General features: G+C 41.8%; 1 protein-coding gene across 1 annotated transcript in view; it reads left to right on the forward strand.

Moving 5' to 3' along the window:
- The first annotated feature begins 9742 nt into the window (after positions 1–9742).
- RHOQ (ras homolog family member Q) overlaps positions 9743–22899 on the forward strand; it is a 47684-nt gene continuing 34527 nt past the window's right edge. Inside the window, exons 1-2 of the mRNA XM_051975210.1 lie at positions 9743–10006; positions 10685–10743. Coding sequence (XP_051831170.1) covers positions 9865–10006; positions 10685–10743 — 201 coding nt within the window. The 5' untranslated portion in view covers positions 9743–9864. The remainder of the gene's footprint in view (positions 10007–10684; positions 10744–22899) is intronic.

Raw genomic sequence — 22899 nt, forward strand, 5'->3', positions numbered from 1 at the left:
TCTTGTGAACCTAACCTTTTCCACTGATCAACTAATCTATTTCTTAGCCAATACCAAATGGTTTTGGTGACTGCTGCTTTATAATATAATTTTAGATCAGGTACAGCTAGGCCACCTTCATTTGATTTTTTTTTCATTAATTCCCTTGAGATTCTCGACTTTTTATTGTTCCATATGAATTTTGTTGTTATTTTTTCTAGATCATTAAAATATTTTCTTGGAAGTCTGATTGGTATAGCACTAAATAAATAGATTAGTTTAGGGAGTATTGTCATCTTTATTATGTTCGCTCGGCCGATCCAAGAGCACTTAATATTTTTCCAATTATTTAAGTCTGACTTTATTTGTGTGGAGACTTTTTTATAATTTTGCTCATATAATTCCTGACTTTCCTTTGGTAGATAGATTCCCAAATATTTTATGGTATCGACAGTTATTCTGAATGGAATTTCTCTTTGTATCTCTTGCTGTTGGGTTATGTTGGTGATGTATAAAAATGTGAGGATTTATGGGGATTTATTTTGTAGCCAGCTACTTTGCTAAAATTTCTCATTCAATTTTGAATGGAAGCCCAAGCCTCAGACTGCTAATAAAAGACATTCTGAACCCCAAATCTTTGCAGAAGTCTGAAACGGGATTATGCTTGCTAAGGAAGCTCTCTTCTTAGCAAAGCTGCCTGCCAGGACTTTTGCCCACTGTGAAGATATTCTCTTCTCAGTGTTAACCTTTGCCATTTCCCTAATAGGACCTTGCCATTAAGAAGTCGGTCTTCCTAGCAAAGCTGACTTCTCATCACCAAACTCCTAATAAGGAGTTTTGTCGGCTAGGAAAACTTCCTTCTTAGTGAACAATACGATTCCCTTCTTTTACCACACAGACTTCGGGTTTGCTTCGCATTGGACCAGAGGGGATTCCCCACCCCAATTCTCATACCTCTTCACTACCACTAGCCTCATCATTTGCACCTCATCAATACAAGACCTTGTAATCTTCTGTCTGGAAATGTCAACGCCTTCTCCCCAGCTCTCTACTCCTGCCCTTGCTCTGCTCATTTAAATCTTGCCCATTTATTCAAGTCCATCTCAGGTTCTACCTCCCACACTGTTCCCTGCCCACTAGAACTCATGCTGACCTCTCCCTTCCCTGAACTTCTACAGCACTTGGTGCCTGTACCTGTCAGCCAAAAATTGAGGCACCTCCCAGGGCATTCACTCAGAGAGCTTTGTGCACAGCTTAGCAGGGAAGGAAGGTGGAGATTAAATGACCTCTGATTTCAATCCAAATTCATTCAAGTTCCTTCCTTAGACTGTCTGCTCCTTGAGGGTAGAGACCATGCTGCTTTTGTTTTTGTTTTTGCATTTCTTTATATCCTCACTGCTCAACACAGTCCTGCCACTCACTAAGAGCTTATTAATATTCATTGACAGAGTAACTGAATTTTAACTGGGGGCTTGTTGTTCAGTCACAATCCAGTGGACCTAATGTCCATGAGCTTTTCTTGGCAACGATACTGAAGTAAACAGTTTGCTTTTTCTTTCTCCATCTCATTTTTAACAGATGAGGAAACTGAGGCAAACAGGGTGAAGTGACTTTCCCAGGGTCATCCATGTAGTAAGTGTCGGAGTCTGGATTTTAATTCAGATCTTCCTGACTCCAGGCCCAGCTGTGCTAACTTGCTGCCTGTAGCGATTCAATAAAGATTTGTTGATTAGCTATTTGAGAATCCAGAAGCAAGTGAGATCTCAGAACTAACATTTGGAGCAATGCAGAATTAGGAGGGATGATTAGAAGAAGGAGCTGAGAATCTGTAAGGACAGGCAGAGGAAGGTTCTCAAGCCCCATACCTCTCAGTTTGACACTTCCTTCCTTTACAATTTTCTCATTTCAATGTGTTATATCCTTGTGCATATCCTCCTTCAAGCTGCCTCCACTAAATTGTAAGCATCTTAAGGGCAAAGGCTTTGTACCGGCAGCACCTCTATCTTGCCCATATTAGGAGCTCAATGAAGATGTGTTAAATTCATGAAAACACAGAACTCATGGTGTAATCATAGTGAGGAGGAGGAAAAGCTTGCTGGGCAGAATGGGATTAGCTCTCCTGGCTCTGGCCCAATAGCAGAGGAGCAATGGCCTTTCATCAAAGCTCATCCTGGGTATTTTTAGGCAAGCCTGAGGTCAGCAATGTCTGAGTGTGGGCCTCCAGGTCCTTCACCAAGAGGAAAGATACATTCATTTGGGCAATTAGCAGGCTTGAATCTTGGCTCCCTTGTGGGGAGGAAGGGAGACTGGCTGCCCAGAGCCATGAGGACATAAAAGGTTCATGCTAACCTGGAAATGGACGGAGGGGAAAGTTGCAATGGCCTCCTTTTCCAGTTTCCATTTATATGAAGCCTGAAATGGAGAATAACTTTTTTTTAACTGAATTTGGTATTTTCAATAAAAAAAACTAAAGGGATGAAAAGATATCGTGACACTCTCCACCTCCACCCTGTGCCCAATCTCTACCACCTTCCCTAGAGTTGTTGTTTTTGTTGGGTTTGTGTGTGTGTGCATGTGCACGTGGGGTTGGGGGAAGGAGGCTATACTCCTACTTACTTCTCTCATGACTAAGTTATAACATGGAACTTCAGGGCTTAGATAAGCTAATGTGAAAACTAGAGGCTAGGCTATTTAAGTCAGAAGAGGTGAAATGAAATGAAATTCACAGGTGTTTTGAAAAACTGAGTAATCAGAAAAGTATAGAAGATGACTGGATTGAAATTAAAGGAAAGCTAGAAAGAATACATCATGGGACCTGAAATCAGGTACCTAGTTTCAGACAGTTGTCTTGTCTGACTCTTTGTGACTCAATTTTGGGTTTTTGGAGACAGATACATTTTAACAGATGAGGAAACTGAGGCAAGCAGTTAAGTAACTTGCCCAAGATTACCCATGTAGTGTCAGAGTCTAAATTTGAACTCGGGACTTTCTGACACCAGGCACAGCACTCTATCCACTGAGCCACCTAGCTGACTAGAAAAAAACTTTAAAACGTGGAAAGCTTACAAAAATTTGTCCAAATATTAATCAAGTGACAAGTGGCAGCTTTGTACTATACATTATACTGTTGGCCTGACTCCTCCACTTGCTGGGTGGTCTTCTATTTCATGTCCACTAACCATGGGTGCTGTCCAAAACTCTATATTGGGCCCCTTTTTTCTTTTCTCTCTTTGGTTTTTCACTTGCTGATCCTTCACTTCCCATGAATTTAATTATCTCCATGCAGATGATTCCTTGATCTATAGAACCAATCTTAATTTTTTCCTGAGCTGCAGTATCATATCACCAACTACCAATTAAATAGTACCAGTTGGATACTCTGTGTGTGTGTTTTCAGTCATTCCAGCTGTGTCTCACTTTTTGTGACCCCATTTGGGGTTTTTTTTTGCAAAGATATTAGAGTGGTTGACCATTTCCTTCTCCAACTCATTTTTACAGATGAGGAAACTGAGGCAAACAGGAGTAAGGGACTTGCCCAGAGTGACAACTAGGAAGATGAGTTTTCCTAACTCTATTCTCTCTCTCTCTCTCTCTCTCTCTCTCTCTCTCTCTCTCTCTCTCTCTCTCTCTCTCTGTGTGTGTGTGTGTGTGTGTGTGTGTGTGTGTGTGTATAGGTATAAGGCAGTCTGGTGGCATAGTAGATAGAACTGGACTTGGAGTCCGAATGATCTGGGTTCAAATCTTGACTTTGACACTTACTATGTGACTCTTGGAAAGTTATTTAGCTTTTCTGTGCCTCAGCCTCCTCTTATTTAAAACAAAGCTGAGAAATTCTACACCTACCTCAGAAGATTGTTGTAAGGATCATATGAAATAAAGTATATATCAATTCACAAACCTTAAAGTGCTATATCAACATGAAAAGCTGCTACTTTACAGTGCCTGCCCTTGAAGATGTTCCAGTCTAATGGGAAGAATGGATATAAATTTATGAAAAGCCAGCTCAAGTCATGGGGCAGCATGAGCCAAGTGCCTATGAGTTCAATGAAGACCAAAGGCTGCCTCATCACAGTGGTGATGGGAGGACAGAAAAGTCCCATGTGAACTGATGCTTGATTTCAATAAGAACACAGGACAGAAGGGAACATTCTAGAGATGGGGGTGGGAGTGGGGGAGGGAAGGATGAATATTCTAAACCAAGGAGTGGAAGTGGAAGAATGGGAAACTCATTTAGGGGTCCCAGGAAGTAGATTGGTTTGACTGGGGTAGAGGCTATGGATAGGGGAATAGGAAAGACAAACCTTGAGAGGCAGGTTGGAAATAGACTATGGAGAGCCATTGTGTCAGATTGGGACCGTGTCTCCTATAGACAACAGGAAAGCACTGAAGATTGTTGAGGAGGGGAGTCCCATGGTCAAATCAGTACTGTGAGATAGTAAGCCTAACAGAGATGTGTGAAGTGAATTAAAGAGGAGAAGGGATGAAGTCTGGAGTATTGTTGAGAAGACTGTGACTGTAATCTAGAAATGAGGGCCTGGAACATGGGAATGACAAACAGAAGTGGGAAAGTAGGGGTAAATACAAAAGACATTGAAGAGAAAACATGCAGGAAAAAAAAAAGGTATAGACTGGCTCAGGGAGATTTTCTGCAAATAAAGGACCACTGGAGTATTACCTAGAGCTCATTTCAGCTTGAACTCACCCCTGAAATCATGGGAAACCAGATGGCTTGGGGGAGGGGGAAAGAGAGAGGGAGAGGGAGAAGGAGAAGGAGGGGGAGAGAGAGAGGAAGAAATAGATAGTGAAACACACAGAGAGAGACAGAGACAGAAGAGAGAGAAAGGGGGGGGGGAGGAAGAGACAGAGAGAGAAATAGAGAGATACACAGAGCGAAACAGAGACATAGGAAAAAAGAGAGACAGAGATGGGAGGAAAGGGAGAGAGAGGGAGAGAGGGAGAGAGGGAGAAGGAGAGAGAGAGAGAGAGAGAGAGAGAGAGAGAGAGAGAGAGAGAGAGAGAGAGAGATAAGAGTTCTAACTTAGACTGGGGGACAAATTTAAGGTTGGGAACTGGAAGGGGGGTTTGAAAGTAAATGTCAAAGCTTCCTTATTGTGTTAAAACAAATCAAATGAAATCAAGTAATGAGATTGTGTACCCTGAGGTCTCTACACACTGTAATGAAATAGATTTTTTCACCCTAACAGCAGGTTGAACATGTGTTCAGAACAGAGAGCAAAGAGCAAGACAAGGCATAGCTTTTGGAGGAGAGAGACTAGCAGCACTATCATCAACCTGTGTGTCATCCTCACTATCTCCCCTGCTCCCCCCATAGCCAATCTGCTGCCAAGTACTAATCATTTTACTATTTCAATTTCTCTCATATTCTCCTTCTTTCTTTTGACCCTGCCACCACTTTAGTGCAAGCCCTCATTTCATTCCTGGATTATTGCTATAGCCGGCTGATTGGTCTCCTAGACTCAAATCTCTCCCCACTCTAGGCCATCCTGCATTCCACAATCACTCTGGTCTTCTTAAGGCTCAGGTCTGACTATTCCATCTCCCCATACCCAATTTCAATAAACACTAGCGGTTCCCTATCACCCTCTAGAATCAAAGTTTTTTGGTTTTTTTCAAATATAATTTTTTTCTTTGTTTCTTAAAACCCTTCACAATGTGGTTCCTTTCTCCTTTCCAGTCTTCTTATACTTTACTCATTCCTTGGGGGGGAGGGGGAAGAGAAAGACAGAGAGAGAGAGAGAGAGACAGGGAGACAGAGAGAGAGGAAGGGAGTGGGGAAAGAGGAAAAGAGAGGGAAGAAAGAAAGGGGAGGGAGGGGGAAGAAGAGACAGAGACATAGATGACAGACAGTCAGAGAGAGGAGAAAATGTTTTCTGGAGAGGTTGGTCATCAGTTTCCATGTAGCAATTAGGTAGGGGAAGATGAAAGGGATGGGGGTGAGAGCCAACCCATTCATTTTGGTAATTAAGAGATCATTTTTATCTCCTTTGCTGTTAAAATGAAGTACTAGGAAGGGTGGGGTGTGGGCTGGTAGTCTGGCAAAAATTCTGTTGGATTATCAGAAACAAAGTTACCTCTCACAGAAACAAAGTTATTTCTCACTCTTCATATTTGAGACCTACTTCCCCAGAGAACATTTTATAGTTTGGAGCCAGAGATTGTGACAGATCAACTTTCTGGATAGTTACACTGGGTAGTGTGCATGATTACATTTGCATAGTTACCAAAAGCAAGTAGCATCTAACCCTTTACTGTGCAAGATGGATCCCCATAGCCTATATATTCCTGGCAATCAAGCCAGGCATTCCCATGAGCCAAAGTGGTGAGGTCTTCTCTACCAGTGAAATCATTAGATGCATCATTCACCTGACATCATCAGTTCCCTGATTGATTTCTCTGACATCACCAGAACCTTTTCTGGGTATATTCTTCATTTCAGAATTCTAAAGCTGCTCTTTCTGAGAGAACAAGAAACCATAGACCAAAGTCCTTTTCCTCAGCGCCTCTCCCTTGCCCCCTCATTTCAGCTGAGAAAATATCATTTAGGGGTTAAAGCTCTTCTAGAGCAAAACATCAAGCTTGGAAAAGGAGCTCACAGATACTTTAGTAGAGAGACTTCACGAACGCATTCAAATTAGTTTCTATCTCTAGTATTTGGTAACAGTTGCAAGTCTTTTCTATTCTTCCTAAAGATATCCCCATATCTCTGGTAACTCCTTCATCCACTTGCTCTGTTTAAAGGAGCTTCCTTGATTGCTCCCTTTTCCCAGCACTTATTTCCCCTTAGCTTCTTTTGATGGTCTGTCTTCTCTCTTAGCTCTCCTCCACATACTCCCCTCCGATGTTCTCCTTCTTCTGTTTTGTGTCTGCATTTCAATCCTGACTATCCACCTGAGTCCAATCCCCCTAGGGAACCTACCTGCATTCATTATATCCTCTTGGATTTATTCACATCCAATCCAACCAGTATATTACCCCTTCTCAGGGCAATTGCCTATTGCCTTGTTATGGACAATGAATTTCTATGTTGCCTTGTATATATCAACTATCTAATGTCCCCTTTGTATGCTTCATTCTATCTCCTAATTAGACTTTAAGTTCCATGATTCAGGGACTGTGTCTAAATCACCATCCCTGTCTTTCAAGGTGAAGACACTCAGAAAAGAAGAATGGTAACATTGTAGCCAGGCTGGCCTACACACTCTCCTCTGGCTATCCTGACCCAATCTCTTAATTCTTTTAAAACTTCCTTTCTCCTAAATCCATTCAGGTCCCAGGGAACCTTCTCTGACTCCTGCAAACCAGAATGAGCTCTCCTTAGTCTGGATTCACATTTACTGTCCAAACTGTTCATTTGACACTTAATCCTAAGTCTCTTGGTGACATCTCTTCTAGAGCTATTTTACAATGTTATTTGACTAGTATTAACTTTTCTATCTGTGTTTTAGGATTTGGAAACTGGCAGTCAGATTTTGAATCCCATTTCTGACAACTGCTGGCTGTGTAACCTTTGGCAAGCTAAGTGTTTTTCTCCAACCTCAGTTTCCAAATCCGTAAAAGGAAACAGTTGGACTGTGTTATCTTTTCCAGTTCTACATCTGATTATATGAGCTGATGAAGTAAGACATCAGCACCTTGAGAACCAGAATTTTGTGTTCTACCTATTCCTATCTATCTTTGGGACATTTAACCTTCTTCTTTCCACTACCTCGTTATCATTCAGCCCTGTCCAAATCTGCATGGCCCCATTTTGGGATTTGTTTTTTTTTTGCAAAGATCTAGAGTGATTTGTCATTTCTTTCCCCAGCTTATTTTATAGATGAGGAAACTGAGGCAAATAGGGTTAAGTGACTTGCCCAGCATCACACAGTGAATGTAATAAACATTGGAGGCCAGATTTAAATTCTGTAAGATGAATCTTCCTGACTCCAGGTCCCAGATTCTACCTACTTCATTGAGTAGCTGTCTTTCAGTACCTAAAATTGTGATATATATAGTATACATATATACATTTATATGTATATATATATATGTATGTATGTATAACAGAACTCTACAAATATTTATTGAATAAGTGAATGAATAGTTGAGCTGAGATTTTACTCCTTCCTGTGCTAGCTTTCATCCAAGATTCAATCACCCTCACTGTGCAAAAGTCCATTCATGAACCATTCAGATGATCCAAGTCAGGCAGACATCACACCTCAACAACTCTTCAGAACTTAGGCAAAGTCATAGACATGATGCATTCTCATCGGGAGCAAATAAATAAAACAGATAAAGTTGAGCTCATTTTAGCACCTGGGGCCTTTCAGGGACAGACTTGGTCACCTTCCTCGGTGCTCAGTGTTCATAACAAAGCTGGTTATCTGTTTCTCCCAAAAGATGTTCTGAGAAAAGGGGAAATGGCTAGCCAAAAGGACCCAAGCTATCAAGCCCTGCCGTGTACAGGAAACAGAGGCTCAGAAAGCATAAACTCAATTAACGTCCAATGCGATATTGAAGAGAGGAGCGACATCATGTAAAAAGATCTTCTGCATGAAAGGTAACCTTTTAGATAGAGATAGCCTCCTGAGGGCAGGATAGGTCATTAAATCCATTAGCCTGTCTAGGTATATACTAACTTGTGGCTTTTAAGACCAAATACAAGTCTTGGTCTCCTTTTTGTTTTATAGCTTGTGTTTTTGTTATTAAATGAAAGCTCTGTGACTCTCCTTGGTCACCTATTACACTGTAAAAAAAAAAAAAATCCTACTGGTGCAGTGAAAGTATATGTGTGGAAGTCTGGGGGGTGGAGGGGGAGTAGGGGCGAAACCACAGAACCTAGGAGTCTTTGGCTTTCAGCTCAGGCTTTTAAACTCCCTAACCTCTTTTCCTTCCTGATTTCAAATCTCCAAGTGTGTTCAAGGAAGCATAAAACATATTCTACCTTCTAAGTAGATTTAAAAAAAAAATTAGGTTCCCCCTTCCATCTCCCGCTCCCCCAAATTATTTTTGTGTCGTCCTGGTTTCTAAAAGACTTCCTTGGGAGGCATGATACACCCTTGGACGCTTCTGGGAGCAGAGGGCTCTTTCACGAGGAGCCCTCGGCTGCTCTTCAGCTATCCGCCCCCCCTCCCTTTCTCCACTTCTCCCACCCCTCCCTCCACCTCGGCTCCTCCTCCTCTTCTCCTCGCCCCCCCTTCCTCCTCCCCTTTCTAGGAGCTAAGCTAGGGTGAGCTTGCAGGACTGGAGCTCGGTTCGGGAGGGGGCGAGGGAAAGAGAGAGGAAGAGAGAAAGAGATTGGGGAGGAGAGAGAGATAGAGACTGAGGGAGAGAGGCGGCGGCGGGCGAGAGAACAGGGAGAGGAGGGCCCCAAAGTAAAGTGGTAGCGCACTTATTGGGAGGGCCTCTCCCTCTCTATACCGCCCACCACTGCCCCTCCCTCCCGCGACCAAGCCCAGAGGGGTGGGGGCAGGGGGCCGGGGGGCGGGGAAAGCAGCCTCCTCCTCCTCCGCCCCCTCCCATCCCCAAAGTTGCTGTTTGCCCCGGGGACCTTACAGTCTTATGATACATTGTATCCCCGGGAGAGGTTGAGGGCGCTGAGCTAGAGGGGCAGGGGGCGCAGCTGCGGCGGCGGCGCCCGGGAAGGAGGAGGAGAAGGAGGAGGAGGGGGTGGAGACCGGAGTGGCGGCGGCGGCGGCGGCAACAGCGCCCCGGGCCCGCCGCCCCCTCCCCGGGGGGAAGCCGCTGCATGGGGCGGGGGTGCTCCCCCTGCCGTGCTGAGCCGAGGAGGAGGCGGCTGAGCCCCCAGGCGGGCTGGGGCTGAGCCTGGGGCCGGGGCGGGAGCTCCGGGGGGACCATGCCCGGAGGCCGGCCGGGCGCAGTATGGCTCACGGGCCCGGCGCGCTGATGCTGAAGTGCGTGGTGGTCGGCGACGGGGCGGTGGGCAAGACGTGCCTGCTCATGAGCTACGCCAACGACGCCTTCCCCGAGGAGTACGTCCCCACTGTCTTTGACCATTATGCAGGTGAGAGACCCGTGGCCCGGTACCCGGAACTGCTGACTAAGGGCCCGCCGCCCCCAGTCCACTCTCTTGAGCAGGGGCAACTTTGACACAACTTTGGCAAGCTCCCCTCCCAGGCTGGCCAGCCCCTCTCCATCTCTCCTTGTGTTCTGCACCCCCGCCCTACTCCTGCTTCCAACTCTTAACTCCTTTCCTGGCACCTGCGTCCTTTCCCCGGAGTCCTTCCTGTCCTTAAGGCTCTTAGGCACCCCAGAAACCTTTCATCTTAGTCCGAACTCCCGTCTTCTCCAAACTCGGTGTTGACATCCTCTCCCACTGCTCCCAAGTCCTTCCCCAACCAGTTCAACCAGCTTGACCTTCTAGTTGGTGCCAGGAACCCCCTTCGTCTCTGCCCTCAGTTCCTTTGGCCTCAGATGGAAAAGAAGGGGTCAAGGAAGTGGTACTTGTTGGGGAGGGGAACAAATGTGCTGTCATTGCCGGGCATTGGGAACTGAACATGCCTGAATTGCCCCCTACTTTTCAGATGCTTCCTTTCCCAACAGACCCCCTCAGGTTGGGAGAAACCTTTCTGGCAAAAGGGAGAGGAATACAAGTTGGGTCATTTTGAATTTCTTTCTCCCCTTCTTTCTCCCTTTCCCCTGTTTCCCACCTTCCCCCACCTCTCCCCTTATCCCTTTGCAGTCAGCGTGACCGTGGGTGGGAAGCAGTATCTCCTGGGACTCTACGACACAGCTGGTCAGGTGAGTGGGCACCATAAACCCCAGTGGGGGCTGGTTTCCTTCCCCCATGGCCGCCTTCAGTCTCCGACCTCTCATGCTAATCTTTTTACACGATCTTTTAAAACTGGGGGTGGGGTGGGATAAGTTGTCTCAAAGGGAGAAATGGGAGAGTGATCATCTCTGGTACAAGTTTTTTATTTTATTTTCTTTTTTATCACGTCAGCAGATGGCAAGAAATGATTTTTTTTTTTTTAAAGGAAGAACAGCAAGGCAACAAAAATGGGCTTCCTTGCACATGTGAAAGTTTTTGCCTATGTACTGCTTTTACTTGTGTACAGAGAGAGAGAGAGAGAGAGAGAGAGAGAGAGAGAAAGAGAGAGAGAGAGTGTGTGTGTGTGTTTCTGTCCCAACTCCTGTTGCAAAGTAGCCTGGGCCAATTGTGAGACGGTCTTATTTTTAGTTCCAGATGACCAGGTCTCTCTCCCTTCCAGCGCCTTGTCCCTCATTGGTGAATGGTCTCCCTGCCTGCAAGACCTGATTGGTGGAAAATGGCATCATCTAATATTATGGTTAGGCATTTGGTCCTGGTTGTTTATGACAACATCACAGCACACTAGGGCTCGAGTCCCCAAAATGCAATCTGTGATGGTGCAGAAAACCAATAAAACAAACAAATAAAAAACAAAAAACAAAAACAAAAAAGCCCAATATGAAGAGTTAGGCATGGATCAGGAAGGAATTTATGTCAAGAAGCTAAATGATTGGGTATGAAGACCAGGAGACTTGGGCTGGATTCTCTTTGAAAAGACTCTCCCTCAGGGAGAAAGGAACAACTTCTGCAGGCTTTCCCAAGTGTTTGTAGACCAGGGAATATGACTTCAGAATCCAGAAATGGTTCTAGGACTTAGCCCCAGCTCTTTTCACACCCTTTGGCTTGGAGAATAGGATGATTTTGAGTGATGAAGTTTTGCAGAATCTACTTCTGTGCTGAAATGACTTTGACTTGCCATTTGTTACTGAAAGGTCTGATAAGTGTCAAACAGAACCAAGTCTTATAGAATGTGTGAATAACATGAAGAACTTGGAGTACAATGTGGGTTGGGGAGTAGTTCACGGATTTGCAGCCAAAGTTGTGGGCCCCAATTAGAAAGGATGCTTAATTCATTGGTCTGAAAAAGAGATGACTTTGAAAATAAGACTAATTTATTTTGGCCTCTGGTTGCTAAGTTGCTTTGTATAGAAACTACTAGCAAGGAGTGGAGATTTGCTCTTTCCTCTATTCCCCATTCCCCCTCCCTAACAAAATTGCTCTTTCATTTATCAGTTAATTTATTAGTCAACTTTCATTTTGTAAGGTCTGTTCTGGTTTGTCTACCCTCTGACCATTACTTATTTGTACTGTTGTCAAAGGCTGGGATGTAGGTGGAGGGGCTCAGGAAGTTTGGGAGAGGAAAATGTTGAGTGAAGCTGGATTTTGATGAAAAAAAGCTTTAAGAGGGTATAATGTTGAAATGAGTATTTAAAATGACCTTTTTTGTGTGTGTTTGGGACTTTGGGCTGAACAGAGTTTGGATTGGTTACTCCATGCCTTTTTTGATGTAGGAAACTCCCAATGAGGACACTTTTTACCAGTCATATCAACAATTGCTTTGCAGCTTTTTGTCTTGTTCTTGCAGGGCCCCAGGAAAGTGTGTTCTGGGTCACACAGCCAGTAAGTGTGTGGTAGAGATGAGACTTCATTCCAGCTCATTCTGACTCTGAGATTAGCTTTCAGTTTTCTCTCTATGTTACCTCTTCAGGCAGGCTTATCATTTTCCCATCATCTGAGAATCTGATTTTTCTAAACCTTCCTTTCTTTGTTACTGGCACAACTCTTTGGAATTTTTGAAGCTACATGTGATCATATCGCATGGATGAAGGAAAACTAGTTATAGGAGCTGATAAAATTTTTTTGGACTTGCTTACAAAATTTCCTTTCTGCCTCTAAATTTATGGAATTCTGTGATTTATGTATGTAATCAATTTTTTATAATTCAGTTGGAAATAATAGAGATTTTTAAAAATGCCATCCTGGTTTAAACTTATTAGTTTTTGTGGCTAGAAGAAAACAACAGTCATTCAACTAATCATTTAGAATTCTTTGTATACTTTTGTAACTTAAATGTGATTCATTTTCTCTGTTAGGGCTTCTACCTTTGTTATCAAAGCATTGGGTCTTTTTAAGATAACAAATTATTCTTGATGAGTGACTGAACACTGATTCACTGAAATATTCATTCTCCTGTCTTGGCTATTCTGAAGTATGATTATCAGCATATTTTGATCATTCAGGTATTCTTATGTCTGTCTGCATCTACTGAGACAGTGTCTTTTAAAAGGAAGCACCTCCGACATAGAAATGAATCAAGTGGAAACTCATTTTGAACAATTTCGAGCCTATATGGAAATATACCATTGACATCCTAGTTGTATTTAAGTGGCAAAGAACTACTTTCTGGTTTGCTCCAGTATAGTACTAGAGACCTGGCTCCCTTGAGAATAGTTCCTTAGGGATAGCGTAGAGTGAGCCAGCTCAAGTGTGGGCACGTGATGGTTTTTGTGGATGGAGTTTTGGACTGGAATGAATGAGTCGGATACCCCAGGATTCAAACTGGCCTCAGACTGTTGGACCATAGATACTTTCTTTCTCAGAAACTCAAGTTTCCTTATATACAAAACAAAGATAATAAAACTAGTACTTCTGAGTGTCTGGATACTAGGAGGAACAGGTTTTGAAAACTTTTGGAAAGCTATAGAATTATGAGCAGTTGTAAATCTTGATTTGATGCCTCTTAGTCTTCAGATTGGTTTTAGTTTCTTAGCCAGGGTTCCAGACTCTTGTGTTTGATTGTTTTTTCTTCTCTCCCAATCTTTTGAATGCCTATATTAATGAGTCACCTTCCCATAATACCTTCTCTCTTAAAAAAAAAAAATTAAATCAATTTAACAAGCTTTTATTAAGCATCTGTGTCAGATACTATGTATGCAAGATGTTGGGGTTATAGAGGCAGAAAGAAATTTCAAATGGTTTACATTCTACTGAAAGGAGATGGCATGAACACAAATAAACAATATTTTCATAATAAAAGCAAAATAAAAAACTTTGGAGGGGAGGAAAATGGGGATCAATAACTAGAGTCAGGAGAGTCAGTTTTAGGATTTGACTTTTTAGCTCAGTCTTTCCTTGTTTGTTTTTTGCTGAGGCAATTGGGGTTAAGTGACTTGTCCAAGGTCACACAACTAGGAAATGTTAAGTGCTGAGATCAAATTTGAACTCGGGTCCTCCTGACTTCAGGGCTAGTGATCTATTCACTGCGCCACCTAGCTGCCCCGGAGAGCTCAGATTTTTTTTTTTTTTTTTTAATAACTTTTTATTGACAGAACCCATGCCAGGGTAATTTTTTACAGCATTATCCCTTGCACTCACTTCTGTTCCGATTTTTCCCCTCCCTCCCTCCCTCCACCCCCTCCCCCAGATGGCAAGCAGTCCTTTACATGTTAAATAGGTTACAGTATATCCTAGATACAATATATGTATGCAGAACCGAACAGTTCTCTTGTTGCACAGGGAGAATTGGATTCAGAAGGTATAAATAACCCGGGAAGAAAAACAAAAATGCAAGCAGTTTATATTCATTTCCCAGTGTTCTTTCTTTGGGTGTAGCTGCTTCTGTCCATTCTTGATCAATTGAAACTGAATTAGGAGAGCTCAGATTTTCAAAGGAGTATCTCTGAGGAAGGAAAGCATGCAAGGGGACACAGCTTATGCAAAGGCATGGAGATGGGAAATGAATTGTAGTATATGGAGAAGAGCAAACAGCGGATTGTCTGTTCTTCTGGCTCACTTTCTTGTTCCTTCATAACTAATCACAGTTTTGCTTCTTAGTGACTTGTACTTTAATTTCTCTGATTGGTTTGTCATGTGGCACAGTGTTGATCTGTCTATTCTATAGGTCTCAACTAGCACTTAATTCTTAATTGCATCATTAGCTTTCAATGGCAAACATGGTTACTTAGGGCTGACAGTCTGCCTAACATTATTGCAGGTGCTACAGAGGAAGGAAGTAGAAAGATATGTTTGAGAGCATAGAAATTATTAGTCTAAATTGACACCATATTGACCAAGCTACAGTCTTGGGCTGTTACTGGTTGATATTTCAAGTAATCTAAGTTATTACAAAAACATTCTCATTTAAATATTATTACCCCTTAACCTTGAAAACTTACTTCATATTAGGATGGTATATTTCAGGAATGATTCAGGGGGTAGGAGGATTCATTTTGCAGTGGTCATGACAGAAATAAGATGAGTCAACCTGAACAATTCTCAGAGAAAAAGATCTGATGTGTCACTTTCTGATTATTCCAGATTATCCTAAGTGTTACCAGACATAGTTAATGCTTCTTACCAGCTGGCAGGTCTTGCATCAGATCACCTCCTTTATAAGATAATCGTATCTTTGACCACTAGTGTCTCTGGGAATGGGAGAGAAAGAGTTAAGGGGGCTCTAGAATCACAAACCACAGTGGTATGTGGACATTCAGTTGGTTTTACTTCAGAGTTGTTAAGAAATGATATAAGGAATGATACTTCCGTTGCTCATGTATTAAGGATGTTTACAACACACATATGCACCTGCATGCACATACACACACACACAATAAGAGCTTCTTCCATTCAGATTCTTCTCACATGTCTTATCCTTGGGACGTGGAAGTGACCCTGGATTCTCAAAGGCTGTGCCAGAAAATCACAAGCTCAGGCAGGACTTTCCAAGCTGGAAAGGCTCCAACTATGGGCCTTTGACTCTTTGTGTCCTTCAAGTGTAGGTTGGCCAAGTTAAGGGAGCTCACCGGGTGATTATTTTTATCTATCTCTCTATCTCTCTAGTATAGCAATTCATGAAGACAACATACTTGGGTGTGGAGAGACCATGGGCCCTCTCCAAGACAAATCATCCAGTGGTAGTTAAATGCCTCCTGTGTACCAGGCACTGTGCTAAACCTGGAAATACAAAGAAAGACAAAAGATAGTTCTTGTAATGTGTGTGCAGGGGGAATGACAACATGTAAATAATTATGTGTAACCAAGATATAGAGAGGACAAATTGGAGGTGATCAACATGAGGAGGCACTAGAATTAAGAGGCATTGGAAAAGCTACTCAGACTTTTAAAAATATTGATATGAATATACCTTTAAAATTTAAGATATTTCTATCTATTAATTGATTCTCCCATAAGACAAACATTATTAACTCATTTTACAGATTAAATAACCAAGATCGTTCAGTGAGTCTGTGGTACAGTCAGAGGTAAAACCTAAATCTCGTGATTTCTAACCAAAGATAGTCTTCATTTTGACTAATCACTAATGCAGAAAATGGAAAGTTGGCCCTAATCTATTGTAACAAAATATGTTTTGTTTTGTTTTTTTAACCAGTGCTTGTGGAGGGAATCCCTGCCCATGTTGACTATGGTATATTGTAATCGTCTATAAGATATTAGGATGTAATTAGAAGTATTCAGTGCTATAGGCCTGTGACAAGACGGAGAGGACGATTCATTCCCGGCTTTTGCTTAATAAGGTGTTACTTGTCTAGGCAAGACTGGGTCACTTGGGAGAAGGCACAAAGTTGCCCTTTTCCTCCCTGTGACTGGAACTTTGTGCTGCCCAGAGGAGGCCTGGGAGGGGTGAAGCTGACCTTACCAACCTCCTTGCTGTTTGTCTATTCAGTCCTGCCATTTGATGAACTGATCAGGAGCTAACAGACTGCTCCATGGCCAAGACTCTATTCTAATCACTTAATCCTTGGAGTAGATGTGGAATCTGATATGCTCTTAAATGGGAGAGAAGCTCATTTTATCCCTGGTCCAAGAATAAATACATGGAATCATGAGGATTAGTGTTGTAGAGTTGGGGATTGTGGGAGTTGCAAATCTTGTGTTTTCATTCTTCTAGTACATATATTGGGAAATATGCATGTGTGCCCATAAATGCATGTCATATAGTGTGTACTGTGTATGCAGCCATACAGATAGTATTAAATGCACTTCTAGCTTTCTGCATGTGTGTATCCCCCCTTCCCCCCACACTCAATCTCTTATAGTTCTCAGATGTCATTGGAGGTTGCTTTTAAAATGACATTTGAGGGTTTAGCCATCAGAAAATAGCTCAGCAGCTGTGGGAGCTAGGAAGGACCTTAGGGTGGCCCAGCCTTACCACTGAGGAAGCTGTTTCCTCTAACGGGGAGGAAGCCAGCCTGAGATAACCTTGGAATGTCCCTAATGAAATTCAACAGATAATCTAAAAGGTTTATTCATAGGAATATAGATTTAAAGCTATAAGGGACTTTATTTCAGTTGTCCTTCACTTGGAGTGAATGGGCTAATAGAATTCCCTCTCCTTGATATTTCTGAATTGGAGGGAGCCTGGGAAGCACATGTGAAGAGAATCATGGAAATTAGACCTTTGAGTCATCTAGTCCTCAGGACTGTTTCTCACATCATTGAAGGAGCATTTGGGGAGAGAACACGACGATTTATTTCCTTGCTAGCAACTTTTATGATGTTGACATTTTTCTAAACTCTGGTTCTTCATCACTGTCCATCTGTGAATTTACCTAAACTGTTTTTGGAATTACTTATATTTTTATATTCTGGGATTATAAGATCATAGAATTTATATCTAGAAGGAGCCATGGATAATATGGTCTAACACTATCATTTTAGAGGCAAAGCAACAGAAACTCAGAGAGGGAAAGGTGACAGGCCAAAGATTAGGAAACTTTTAAGTGGAAGAGCTAGAATTTGTACCCAAGGTTACAAACTTTAAGTTTACTTGTACATATGTGAATCTGAATTTTGATTTGACTCCCAAACTCACCTCTGTCCAAACTTTAAGGAGGGATTCCTTGTCCTAGTGTCTCTTGCTCTGACAAACAATTCAACATTTTCAGTATTGATGCTGTTTATAGACTTCAGTCCTGCCCTTGATCAGAATATTCAAAGGAAAAATTTGATTCTGATATATCAGTCAGTCAGCCAGCATTTATTAAGCATCTGCTATGTACAGGTACTGTTCTGGAAATACAAAGAAAGTAAAAATCCTCAAGGAGCTCACAGTCTAATGGAACAAACAACATAAAAACAGCTGGGTACAAAGAAGATATAGAAATAATCTAGAGAGAAGACATTAGCAGTAAGTATTTGGGAAAGATTTCTTGTAGCAGGTAGGAGTTTAACTGGGGCTTGAAGAAAATGAGAGGATCCAGGAGACAGAATGAAGAGGGAGAGAATTCTAGACATGAAAGGACAGCCAATGAAAAGGGAGAGAGGACAGAAAGAGTTGCTTGTCAGAAAAGCACAAGACTTTGTCACTGGATACTGGAACATATGGAAGTGAATAAGGTATAAGCAGACTGGCAGGGGAGGAAATGGGCAGGTGATGAAGTACTTTGAATACTAAACAGGATTGTACATTTTATGCTAAGTTAATAGGAGGATATTTACTGAATGTGGTGGGGGTGAAATGATCAACCCTGTACTTTAGGAAATATCACTTTGACAAATGAGTAGAGGATGGACTGGAGTGGGGAGATCCTTGTGGCTAGGAGACCAACAGCCAGCTTATTGCAATAGTAAGAGGTGATGAAGATTTGTGTCAGGGGAGTGGTTATGTCAGGATAGAGAAGGGGGAAATATTTGAGAAGTTGCAATGGTAAAGTGAATTATACTTGGCAATAGATTGGAAATGGGGGAAGAGAGAATGAAGACCTGAAGATGGTGTATAGGGTACAAGTCTGAGTAGTTGGAAAGATAAATAATAATTGCTCACACTTGCTTAGAACCTATTATGTGCCAGGCTCTGTGCTAAGTGCTTTACAATTATTATCTCATTTGATTCTCTCAACCATCCTGAAAGGTAGGTGCTATTATTATGCCCATTTTACATATGGGGAAACTGGAGCAAAATATGCCCAGGGTCCCACAGCTAGTAAGTATCTAGGACTAGATTTGATTTCAGGTCATTCTGACTCCAGGATCAATAATAACAGTAATAAATAAATAAGTTTTAAAAAATTAAAAGTAAATAAGGGGGAAGAGTTTTCAGGGAAAGACAATTATTTCAATTTGGAACATACTGTATTTGATGTGGGATATCCAATTTGAGATGTTTAATAGGTAGTTTTAGATGAGAGATTGGAATACTAAGATGCCCAATAGTGTGTTATAGATGTGAGTGTTTAAGAGAGAGGTTAGGGCTGGATAAAAAGATCTAAGTATCATAAGCATTTAAGTGATCATTGAATCCATTGGGAATTATGAGATCACCAAAGGAAGTAATGTTGAACAAGAAGAGTGCCTTGGGAGACACCTACTGTTAGTGGCTGTGACCTGAATCAAGATTCCTATAAAAGAGATTGAGAAAGAGCCAGCTGACTGGCAACGAAAACCAGGAGATAAATATTGTCATATAACCATAGAGAGAAGAGAGAATCCAGGGGAAGAGGATGATCGATAGTGCCAGAAGCTGTCAAGGTCAAGAAGGGTGAAGACTGAGAAAAGACTATTAAATCTAGTGATTAAGAGAGATCATTGATCATTTTGGGGAGAGCTGTCCTTGTTGGATAATGAAGACAGAAACCAGACTAAAGAGAATTAAGAAGAAAGTGAGAGAAAAAGTGAAAGGACTGAGTATAGACAGTCTTCTCAAAGATTTAGCCACAAAAGGGAGGAAAGCTTTGGGATGATAACTAGTGGGAATGGATATATCAAGTGAAGATTTTGTGGGGAGATTTGGATGTGTTGATAGGAAGCAGGGAAACAGTCAGTGGGCAGGGAGAAAAGAAAGGATAGAGTGATAGAGAAATCAGTCTCTTGAAGAAAATAGGATGGAATACATATAATGTAATATGACATGATGTGAGTGAATACTCCCATTTGAATATTTTTCTTTTCACTTCATCTCTGGCTTTCTTAAGGTTTTGGTGACCTCTGCTAGTGTCCCATCAGGCTGTGTTGGCTCTTCTGGGCTCTTGAAGACTAGTATAAACTGACAAGTATAAACTTGGAAGGTTTTGAAGAAAGACTGCTTGACTATCACTGAAGGACAGATTTAATTTTAGTTTCAGGGCTATTTCTTTTTTTTTTTTTAATAACTTTTTATTGACAGAACCCATGCCAGGGTAATTTTTTACAACATTATCCCTTGCACTCACTTCTGTTCCGATTTTTTTCCCCCTCTCCCTCCACCCCCTCCCCCAAATGGCAAGCAGTCCTATATGTGTTAAATATGTTGCAGTATATCCTAGATACAATATATGTGTGCAGAACCAAACAGTTCTCTTGCACAGGGATAATTGGATTCAGAAGATAGAAATAACCCGGGAAGAAAAACAAAAATGCAAACAGTTTACATTCATTTCCCAGTGTCCCTTCTCTGGGTGTAGCTGATTTGGTCCATCATTGATCAATTGGAACTGAATTGAATCTTCTCTTTGTTGAAGAAATCCACTTCCATCAGAATACATCTTCAAACAGTATTGTTGTTGAGATATATAATGATCTCCTGGTTCTGCTCATTTCACTCAGCATCAGTTCATGTAAGTCTCTCCAAGCCTCTCTGTATTCATCCTGCTGGTCATTTCTTACAGAACAATAATATTCCATAACATTCATATACCACAATTTACCCAATCACTCTCCAATTGATGGGCATCCATTCATTTTCCAGTTTCTAACCACTACAAACAGGGCTGCTACAAACATTTTGGCACATACAGGTCCCTTTCCCTTCTTTAGTATCTCTTTGGGGTATAAGCCCAGAAGTAACACTGCTGGATCAAAGGGTATGCACAGTTTGATAACTTTTTGGGCATAATTCCAGATTGCTTTCCAGAATGGTTGGATTCGTTCACAACTCCACCAACAATGCATCAGTGTCCCAGTTTTCCCACATCTCTCCAATATTCATCATTATTTTTTCCTGTCATCTTAGCCAATCTGACAGGTGTGTAATGGTATCTCAGAGTTGTCTTAATTTGCATTTCTCTGATTAATAGTGATTTGGAACATTCTTTCATATGAGTGGTAATAGTTTCAATTTCATCATCTGAAAATTGTCTGTTCATATCCTTTGACCATTTATTTATCAATTGGAGAATGGCTTGAATTCTTATAAATTAGAGTCAATTCTCTATAAATTTTGGAAATGAAGCCTTTATCAGAACCTTTAACTGTGAAGATGTTTTCCCAGTTTGTTGCTTCTCAGGGCTATTTCATTTGGATCTCATCAGCTCCCATGGTTTCAATTATCTATATGCTGACAATTAGATCTACTTATCCCACTATAACCTCTCTCTTAAACTACAGACTTATCTACAGCTCTCTACTGGACATGTCACACTGGATATCCCATAGATTCTCAGTATTAGGCAGCTTTTCTTTTCAGTTACAGCAGCTCATGAGGATTGTCTACCAAGTGCTTCAGGGATCGTGATCTACACAAGTAGAAGGGTTGACCACACCTCGCTTTTGAGATATTGGTGACCAGAACCCTACCGAGTTCTTTAAACCTCTGTTTAGAGCAGGCTAGTAGGTGCAGTGAGATGGCTCAGTGGATAGAGGGCTGAGTTCAGATGTGACCTCAGACCTCTGCTAGCTGTGTGGTCCTGGGCAATTACTTAACTTCTGTTTGCCTTAATCCCCTGGAGAAAGAAATGGCAAACCATTCTGGTATTTTTACTAAGAAAACCTCATGGACAGCGGTGGACTGACTGAATAACAACATCACTGGGTGATTAATTGCTAAGAGAAAGCTAGGTGGTAGAGTACAGGTTTGAACTCCAAAAGGCTTCTTGAGTCCAAATCTGGCCTTATAAGTTGTGTGAGCCTGGGCAAGTTATATAACTGTTTGCCTCAGTTTCCTCATCTATAAAATGAGCTGGAGAAGGAAATGGCAGATCTCTTCGGTATTTTTGTCAAACAAATCTCAAATAAGGTCATGAAGAGTTGGACAGAATTGGGGGAAAAAAATGACTGAACAAAAAAGTAGAGAATGGGGTGTTTGTGGAGGTTGGGGATTAAGTTCTACCAGTATTAAACACACACAACAAAAAGCTCGTGCTTGTAAAACTTTCCCCAGTCCTTCCTTCAGTTTCCAACATCCTGATGAAGATGCATGACTGGGCTGTTGGTGCTAATGGTACTGCAGGGAGAGAGAAGGGAAAAAAGGAAATTGAAAATTAAATAAATTCCGGTTTTTGGCCTGCAGTTGGATTTTCTATCAGCTCCTGACCCTCGGGTCTTGAGCTCATTTTACATGAATGTGTTGGCAAGCAGCGTTTTTTTGCCCTCAGCATCTCATTGTTCCCATTTTAGGATCTGTTTTGGAACATGGAAGAGAGAGGAGAGCTATAGGGAAAGGGGTTGGGAGGTGGGAGACAGCCTTGTTTAGGAGAACTCCTGCAAGGAGCCAATGGCCCAGTTCAGCCAGATGTATTTAGCAATGGGGGCTCTTCACTGAACTGTGAGATGGGTCACCCTTCAATGATTAACTGTTCCTTTCTCAGGCCCTAAAACTTCAAGTACCTCCCTACCTAGCTATTTTATACATATGCATCTTTGTTCTCAGCTTCCTACTGTGCTGTGCTAAGGAGCTAAGTGATAGATAAGATGGTGATGGCTAACTAGGGGCAGCTAGGTGGGGCAATGGATATAGCCATGGCCCTGGGTTCAAAACTGGCCCCGAGCAAGTTATTTAATCCTGTTTGCCTCAGTTTCCTCAACTGTAAAATGAGTGGAGAAGGAAATGGCAAACCTTTCCAGTACCATTGCCAAGAAAATCCCAAATGGGGTCACTAAGACTTAAACATGGCTGAAATACTCAACAACCACAAAAGACTAAATAGGATCTACATTATGTCTCTCCCCAGAAGTATTTGCATTTTAATAAGGAAGTAAGACCAAAACATCTTTTAAGACCCAAAAGAATAACATTCAACAGAGAATGACAAGCGTTAGTGGTTAATTTGGGGTTATGAACTTTGGCACCTATTAAAATTATACTATATCAGCTAGTGATTCCAGCAAATCCTGGAGTTGGAAGATTTTAGAGGTCAACTGATCCAACTCTTACT

The sequence above is a fragment of the Antechinus flavipes genome, chromosome 2, assembly GCF_016432865.1.
Source record: "Antechinus flavipes isolate AdamAnt ecotype Samford, QLD, Australia chromosome 2, AdamAnt_v2, whole genome shotgun sequence".
Taxonomy (NCBI): Eukaryota; Metazoa; Chordata; class Mammalia; order Dasyuromorphia; family Dasyuridae; genus Antechinus; species Antechinus flavipes.